The sequence below is a fragment of the Thamnophis elegans genome, chromosome 12, assembly GCF_009769535.1.
Source record: "Thamnophis elegans isolate rThaEle1 chromosome 12, rThaEle1.pri, whole genome shotgun sequence".
Taxonomy (NCBI): domain Eukaryota; kingdom Metazoa; phylum Chordata; class Lepidosauria; order Squamata; family Colubridae; genus Thamnophis; species Thamnophis elegans.
The window spans coordinates 35,799,347-35,808,049 of NC_045552.1; the positions used below are offsets into that span (position 1 = coordinate 35,799,347).

General features: G+C 45.3%; 1 protein-coding gene across 3 annotated transcripts; it reads left to right on the forward strand.

The window, feature by feature from the left end:
* Positions 1–4,606, forward strand: IGBP1 (immunoglobulin binding protein 1). Of its 3 annotated transcripts, none has more exons than XM_032228312.1 (6): positions 5–255; positions 333–641; positions 1,375–1,567; positions 2,554–2,633; positions 2,785–2,897; positions 4,188–4,606. In XM_032228312.1, exons 1-6 carry the CDS (start codon positions 56–58, stop codon positions 4,322–4,324), a joined length of 1,032 nt encoding a protein of 343 aa, XP_032084203.1. In that variant the 5' UTR covers positions 5–55; the 3' UTR covers positions 4,325–4,606. The 3 variants fall into 3 exon arrangements, with proteins under 3 accessions (XP_032084204.1, XP_032084203.1, XP_032084202.1); XM_032228311.1 differs by having other exon boundaries at positions 8–255; positions 4,185–4,606; XM_032228313.1 differs by lacking the exon at positions 4,188–4,606 and having other exon boundaries at positions 1–255; positions 2,499–2,633; positions 2,785–2,809.
* The last annotated feature ends 4,097 nt before the right edge of the window (positions 4,607–8,703 follow it).

Consider the following 8,703-nt stretch of genomic DNA (forward strand, 5'->3'; position numbering starts at 1 on the left):
CGTTTCCCACGCGCCCGCGCCTTCTTGCGACGTCATTCTCGGTAGGGGCGCGGCGATGGCGGCGGCGGCGGCGGCTGAGGAGGAAGAGCCGGTGCGGCTGTCGGAGCTGCTGGACTCCGGCTACCGGCTACTGGAGGAGGTGGAGAGCAACACCGAGGGGTCGTCGGGAGCGCCCGCCATCCAGCACCGGGTGCAGCGCGGCCTGGAGCTGCTGGAGCGCGCCGCCCGTGCCGTGGCCCAGCTGGAACTCTTCAGGTGAGTCGGGCGGGCGAGGCGAGGGGAGGGGAGGGCGCGAAGCCCCTCCGGCTCAGCCGCCTCGGCCTCTTTTGCAGCCGCAACGAGGAGCTGGAGGAGATCGCCTCGGCCGACCTGCGCTTCATGCTGGTGCCGGCCCTGTTGGCCGCGCTGACCCTGCGGCAGGTGGCCCCCCCGCGCCGCCTGGAGCACCTACGTAGGGCCCGCGGCCTCTTCCTCGACTTCCTCCGCCTCTGCCGGGACTACGCCGTGGCCCGCTTCGAACTGCCGCGAGAGGCCGTGGACAGTGACGAGGAGGAGCACGGCGGGGAGGCCGCCCCCTCCCCCTCCGACGGCCAGGCCTCCTTGCTGGCTATGGCGGCCACCCGGCGGGCCAAGATCGAGAGGTAGGCGGGAGGGGAAGCGGCGTTGAGCGATTTTGGGCACCTCCTTCCACGGAGTGGCGGGGAAGGCCAGCCCTTGAGCCCCTCTGGATTTAAGCAGCTATGGTGGGAATGCTTTGGGAAGAACCACCTGCAGAGGCTGGCAGGGAACTAGTTTCGATTCTGGGTTCTCTCTCTGATTTTCGGAGCAGTGGAATCACTGTATTTTGCAGACAAATTATGGTCATCGTTGGTTTTGTAAAAACAGCTCTGTAGGGCCGTGGGTTTTGATAATGCAGGGTGCCAGTAGTTCTCAATCTGTGGTGTGCGGAAGTCTGGGGGAGGGGCACGATGTCATCACGGGGTTGGCAAAGGCTTGAAGAAATGCTAAAACTTGAGGGACTGTGGTCCGTGGCCACAAAAGGTATATACAATACTTTTAATATTAGAAATTGCCTTTAAGTGATCTCAGCTCCTATGTGTTGTCCTCAAAAACATTGAAAATAACAGCAGAAAACATTAAAAATGCTTTGTGCTAGAGGCAACTCAGTTCAAGACATTAAAAAGGAACATCATGGCTGGGAGTCTGAGCAAGAATCAGATTAAAGATGGCAAAGTTAGGACTGACTCAATTTTTTGACCGTGGGCGGGTGGGCTGGAAAGATTAACTAAAAATACGTTCAGTGTTGCAAATGTTTTTGCTTGAATGCCTGCAGCTAGACTTGTTTTTCATTTCCATAAATCTTTTGGAAAACAGATACAAGCAAAAGAAAGAGGTGGAGAACCAGCTGGCTTCTTTAAAACCCTTCGTTGATAGTGGTCAAGCTGAAGAAGAGCAAATACGAGAATTCTATTTGCTGCAGATCAAGAAGTGGGTCACTGTAAGCTTGGAGGAAATTGAAAGCATTGATCAGGAAATTGCAATCCTTAATCGGCGGGGTGCTCTACAGGTGAGATAGTGACGCCGATTGTACGGATCAAATTGCAGGTCTCTTGATAATCTCAGGTCGCCCATGATCAGCGTTGCTGAAAATTAAGACCATGACTTCATAAACAACAACAAAAAAATGAAAGCTATAATGTATGCCTTGTAATAGGCAGAACATAATCTATATATTGGTGTATAAAAGCAAAAAGTTCTATTCTTTCTAGTCGAAAGTAAGAAAAGGCCCCAAATCTTGGAATATTCATTAATCTAAAAATGTTAGATAACAGATAGTTAGATATTATCTTAACCTTATCTTCCAAAACCAGATAGGTGGCTTTCCTGGCCAGCAAAATTCCTTATTGAATTATTTATTGTTGAACATTCTTTATTGAATAGCTTTTAATTTAACAAACATTATTTATAAACCTTCACATTGCGGGCAGTGAAATGCATCTGAATAATCTTTGCAAGGAAAATATTCATATTTTGGGGGTTTGTGTTGAATCTCCCTTCTCTCTTTTTTGAAACAGTTTGAATTCTGGTTTTATATAAGTTAATTCAGATATGCAATCAATCATTTGTAATCTGAAATGTGAAGTGGCACTCTTATCAGATTTTAAATGCTTATGCCAAAGCTGCCAAAATGATACGACTTAAGGTGCTGTATGGAAAAGCAGAGAAACAGGAAGTGGTTTAGCAAGAAAGTGGGACTAGCCAACTGATGCACAATTGAACAAACTGATGTCAGCATTTTGATGACACTGGTAAATAGTGAATTAAAGGATAAATTTTAATCACCCTCTTTAAAAAGATGCCTTCCTCCACCCCCACCCCCCTTGCCGGAATGTATTCTATGGATGGGTAGATGCCATCTTTTCAGGGAAAATATTGTTGAGGAATTGTGCAGTTCCCTGTCCTCTGTTTCCTGGAGTTTTTGTTTTTGTTTCTTTTAGTGTGAACAGATGCTGAAAATTGCTCCTCCTCCTGTTTTTCCATCCCTTCTCCCAGGGTCAAGCCACACAACCTTCCCAGCCACCCCGAGCGCCAGTGAGGCCCTTCATCCTTACTCGGGATGCTGCCCAGGCAAAGTATATCATTGGGGGAAGGGAGGTTCCTTCTGCTTCAGGCAGGGAGGAAGTCCTGATGGCAGATGAGCAATTCATGAGGGGAGGGTAGACTCTTCCTCTCCTGCAGCTCTGCTCAGCTTGAGAAGTCCTGGTCTGCTTTTCTTTCTTGCAGGGTGTTTGGCGCTGGCTATCCTAGCCTAGCAACAATGACGGTGGATGAATGGTACGATCAGCACCAGAAACAAGGAGTCCTTCCTGACCAGGGTACCTCCCAAAGAGCTCCAGGTATTTCTGAACATAAAATGTGCAAGCAGGGAGGGAGCTGAGGAAAGGCCACTCTTAGAGAGGAGCTCCTTGTTTAGCTGATCTATCAAAAGCCCCAAACTCAGACAGTTTAGGATCCCTTGGAAAACTTAATTGGATGGGAACCTGAGTAGCAGGTTTGGGAAGTGCAACACCTTACCTTTGAGATCTGGAATGCCCTCACACCGCTGTAAACGATGGTGATTCTAATGTGTGCTTGGTGAGACATAACAGGCCCTTGACCAAAGGATAGTTTAAAATCTTTAAAGAATAATAGCAATAGCATTTAGATTTGTATACTGCTTCACAGTGCTTGACAGGCTTCTCTAAGCAGTTTACAGAGTCAGCCTTTTGCCCCCAACTATCTGGGTCCTCATTTTACCCACTTCGGAAGAACGGAAGGCGGAATCAACCTTGAGCCTGGTGAGACTCGAACTGCCAAATTGCAGGCAAAATACATACACAAACGCACACGGCCTTCCCCATCTATTCACACCCATGAGCAATGCTGTGATGTGCGCGCACACACGCACATGCGTGCACACACATGACACACAAACTAGGCAGGGAAGATTTGCAGAGAAAAAGGAAGGTTTGCAGGAAGCCATCAACATTGTGTCCCCACATCCACACACACACATTTTCCTTGACTTGGCTAATTTCACACCCAGAGCCTTTCAGGTAGTTCTACTGGGTGTCTGTTCCCTGGTTGTTAGGGAGTCCCACAGACGTAGCCTGCAGGACTGCATACTAAGCACTGCACTCATAAATAAAATTCCCTTAGCAAACAATAGAAATGATAGTTAAGCTTCCATTCTTTGCAGCCCCGTGTAAATAGCCCCAGAAGTGAGACCACAAAAAATACCAGAATATGTGCTGGGGAGTATCTAGGGAAGCATGGATTGCCCTTGTTGCCCTGCTGAGCATAGGCTGCCTTGTGGAATGACCAAAACCTGCATCTAGTAATTCTCAAAACCACATAGAATAAATTTTGGAACACAATTTGGACTTTTGTGCAGAATGCAGAATGCTTAAATGTTTTGCTCTTCCTATGTTGGTGCATAGTATGCCTCTCTTGTTTTATCTCTCCTCCATTCCATAAGCATTGCCACAAAGGGGGTGGAATAGAGGTGGAATAAGAAATGGGTGGCCGTGTCAATGCACTTGACTGGGATTTTCATAACCGTACCCCAAAATTGTGTTGATGGACTTACTTAGAAGCATATAGGTGGGGCTACTATTAGCACAGCTCTGATGTTTGTCCTGCAGCAGGTCCCAAAGACCAGCAGAAAGAACAGGAAAACACCACAGAGGAGGAGCAGCAAGCGGCAGCATTGAAATCACGGGAATGGGATGATTGGAAGGACGTGCACCCAAGGGGCTACGGCAACCGGAAGAACATGGGCTGAGGAGAGCCCCTCATAGCCTTTGTGGGGAAGTGTGAGTGGTTCCTCTTTGGGAAAGAAGAAATGGAATTGCCAGGTGTTGTATCAAGAGCCCAGATAGATAGGAGTCCAGAAATGCCAGCATAGGAAAAGAAGAAAACTTCTGAGGGCACTGCATTCCTGGCTCCTCTCTTGTCTTTAAATAGTCCTTACTAACTAAATCGGATGGCCACTTGGAAGTACTTTGGGCTGTTGTCACTTATTATCTTTATTTTGAAAGACAAATAAAATGCTCCCATCAGTTCATCCAAGTCTTCCTTCCTTGAGTCTTTCAGCCTCTGGCTGCTTCGTTCTGTCTAAAAGCGAGCGAGACTTTCTGGAGGGCATCTGGAAGTGGTTGTGGAGAATCCTTTGTTCTGTGCCTACCAGATTCTGCGCATCACCTTTTTACACCTCTTGGAGAAAGGGAGAAGCTGCCACGTGCACATACAGGCGCTCCCTGTATTCCAGAGATGGAAAAATAAGTCCTTGTACTTTGGTTCCCAGCATGCTTGTAGTCCTGCATCCACAGCTTGTGAATGGCTCAGGTTGCCTGGGTCCCCAGGGTAAGGTTTGAGTGTCTGAACTTGTGCCTCCAAAATTTGGTGGGTGGGCGAGAACAGTTCTCTGTTTATCCAGTTGTTCCCCCTATGGAACTGTACATCTAAGTTCTGGAAGCAGCTCTGAAGAAGAGTGCAAGGGAAGATATGGAGAGCGAAGGGGTGGTGGGTATCATTGCCTGATACGGCTCTCCATTAGGTAGTCAAGAGGGGTTTCCTACAGGCAAATGACCCCAAATCCTTTTCACTTGTGATAAAATAAAGTGTTCTTGTACCTTCATTAGAATTAAGTTCCTAGCCGCAGAGGTAGCCTTGCTTAACGATGTTGCAACATCACTCAATGAATGGTAGTTCTGACCAGTCCATGAAACCTCAGCCATTGCAGCATCTCTGTGTCACGTGATCCAAATTTGGGGACTTGGGAGCCCACCTACATTTATGAGCAGGCCGTTATTAGGCAAGGACCTCGTGCCTCTCTTGGCCCGTACAAACTGCCAGTTTTGTCCTGCCAACTCCTCCTCTGCCACTGCTCCCCCCCCCCTGTTTCTGGCCCTTTGCGAAGACGGTTGTTAAGGGAATCTGGCTTTCCCATGGATTTTGCTTGTCAGAAGGTCGCAGAAGGGGATCACATGACCCCGGGACACTGCGACCGTCATAAATACGAGTCAGTTGCCAAGGGTCTGAATTTTGATCAAGGTGCTGCTGCAACACTTGTGTGAAAAAACGGTCATCGATCACTTTTTTCAATACTGTTGTAACAGTCACTAAATGAACTGTTGTAACTTGAGAATTACCTGGACAAGTGCTGTTATAAACTGCAAGAAACAATTTTGGTCTGATGGCGAAGGTGCTGACTGAATTCTGGTCCTGCCTTAGACATGGAACCTGACTGGGTGACTTTGGGCCCTTCTTTCTCTCCCAGCTCAACCCACCACCCATGGCTTTTGTTGGTGTGGGTGAAAGCAATTAAGACCCCTCCCCCCCCAGTCTCTGAGGTATCTGCTTGTAAGTACCATACTTGGAATCTCTCCCGTCCCCATCACAAGAGGGAGGACTTTTACCTAAGAGTTTTAGGCAGAGAAATCTGCTAAAGACTTTTCCTCATCTCACTTAAGTTTTTCAAAGAAAATAAAAGAAGAATCACAGCTTTATTGACGAAACAATGGAAAATAGTAATAAAGTTTATTTGATTTTGATGCTGCCTGACTTTTATAAAAAAAAAACAGAATTAGTTTTTGTAGACATACCATTTCAACTCAATGTTCCTCAAAACAAAAATATAGCTATTAATATATAGTATTATAAAATAAGTAAAAATATTAAATCCATTAAGTACATTAAAACATCAAACATTAATATTAAATATTACTGTACTAATCCTAACAGCTTTTTTTAGCTGTCAAACTTTGCTGCACAAAGTTTTGAAATATATTGTCATGAATGGATTTCTGCCTGCGGTGTTTGTTTTGCTTATGAATAGAGACATCTAGATACTTGGCTTCATCTTTCAATAAGCTCTTTATCTCCTTAAGTGCTGGCATCTGTTTTGGGCTATTAAGAAAGACTGGGGGCTGCTTTCTGCCTCTAAGAACACTTTTCTCCATTTCTCCTTTTGGGAAATATTCTGCCTCTTTAATATTTCTCAAAATAGTTCATTCTTCCTGGGAAGGGGTGAGGAGGTTTCCCCACACTATCATACACTAAAAGGGGCTTCAACGAAGTATTAATAGTGTGCCTTTTTATGCAACTATGTTATTTATTTTTTCCTCCTAAAAGATTTTGATTTGTTTTTCAAATGAATTGTGCAGCTTATATGTTATTTTAGAGGTGCAAAAATTTGGAAGTTATTTATTTTTATTTGTTTTTTTAATATCCCAAAACCCAGGAATTTTAACAGGGGTATGTAGACTTTCTACCATCAATCCTCTTCCTCCTCCTCTTGCCTATCCCGTGCATGATGAGGCCTCTTCTGCATGTTTCCAACTAATGCAGACTTCAGCTTTCTTTTGCCAGTTGGACCCATATCCATATAAATAGGAAGCCGCCCTCTCTGCACCCAGCTCTAGTCCATGCTTAGAGGCATTTCAACTCTGCCTGATTGGCTGTTCCTGCAGGTGAAGAGATGCTGTTCCAGAGAAAGCTCCTGGGGCTTCCAGCTTCCTACCTAACAACCAGGACCTTCTGTCTGATTGTAATGAAATATTTGGCATTCATGTGCTCCAGAAGGGCTCTCTGGCAACCTGACCAGATGGCAGGTGGCATTGGCGACCTTAACACAGGCAGATTGCCTGTTTAGCCAGCATTGCCCAACGGAAACTAGCCAAGCTGGATCAGCTGCCCACAGAAGGAGAAGTCTTACATATGGCATTCCTGAAACTTTCCTATCCCTTCCCTTAACAATTCTCAATTTAAATGCTGGGTCAATCTTGTGAGAGCAGAGGGAAGGTATGGTATTGTCCAGATGTATTGAGATCTGCATCACAAAAGCTTTTAAGAGACTGAGCAACCATTTGTCTGGCATGGTATAAGGTTTCCTACTTGAGCAGGATGTTGGGCTAGAAGACCTCCAAGGTCCCTTCTGATTCTGTTGTTCTGTTACCCCTTCCTTCACCTCCCCTCCCCTCCTGGAAGCTTCCCTTCCTCAGTGCTTTAGCTTCCCAAGAGTCCTTACAGCTTCTGGTTACAGCCTTGGACCCATTATGGCTGTGTGCTCCTAACTTCAATTTCTTATTGATCCCCCTTAGTAGGCACAGATTTGCCACTGTGACACACGAGCACTGCTTTTATTTTGTTACTAGACTGATTTCTCCTTTCTCCTTCAGAAGCTTAGGGCAGCCTACACTGCTCTCCGTCCCCCCCCCCCCCCCAATCAACACTGTAGTAGAGCATACAGGGCTGAGAAGGTATGACTGTGTAGGGTTTTTACAGTGAATCATCTGGACGGTCCTTAGAACTGAGGTTACACGTGTAAGTACAAACTGCAGGAATCTGCAGAAAATCTTTGCTTGTCAGCTATTCTTTGCTTGCAGTGTGTTACCCAGGCATGAACAAGGACACGGGATGATACAAAGTAAACCTGTAACATTTTACTCATTTGAATGATAACACTTGATTCATTCAGTGTGTGAGAACATACACATTCTCACGTACACCAATGATGTAATGACTAACCAATTATGGTGCTTTGGAGACTTGTTAACCAATAATGATATAACACGTAAAGTAGGTGAGAACTAAGAAGCTGAAAATACTATAAGAATGATGTTTCATGATTAATAATTTTGCTGTTGATTCTGCTATCCATAAACTGCTTTGCTCAATAAACTTTGTTGGTTCAGCTATCCGTGGGTGGATTACTTTCTTTCATCTTCAGCCTAAAATCAGCTCTAGAGCTTCTCAACCTTATCTCAAGGTTTCTGTAAGTATGGGATCTTCGCTTTCTCAGGAACAAAGGAAGTATGTTAATGAGTTGGGTTATCTTCTTAAGAAGTCTGAATTATCTGTTTCACAAAAGGCTCTTTTTTGGCTGGTATGAGAAATTGCTTTAACTTGTTCTTTTTATCCTGAAAGAGGTTCTTTGAAATTATCAGATTGGGGAAAAATTGGCAAGGTTTTGCATTCTGAGGAAAGAGATAGAGATTTTACACACCTGGCATATGTGCCGTTACCCTATAGAAATGTTTGGTCAGAAAGAGGATTCTGTTCTTTCTTATCATCCCCCCCCCCCCAACATTCTTCTACTGTGTTCTTTCCTCCGCTGTCTGAGAAATAAATTTTGTCTTTTGATCTTAAGTCTAAGGCTGA

Bases quoted from the DNA above. Each gene is read 5' to 3' on its own strand.
- IGBP1 (XM_032228311.1), top strand. From the start codon at position 56: ATGGCGGCGGCGGCGGCGGCTGAGGAGGAAGAGCCGGTGCGGCTGTCG. The intron at 642-1,374 runs GTAGGCGGGAGG...TTTGGAAAACAG, and splicing joins CGGCGGGCCAAGATCGAGAG to ATACAAGCAAAAGAAAGAGG. The intron at 2,898-4,184 runs GTATTTCTGAAC...TTTGTCCTGCAG, and splicing joins TACCTCCCAAAGAGCTCCAG to CAGGTCCCAAAGACCAGCAG.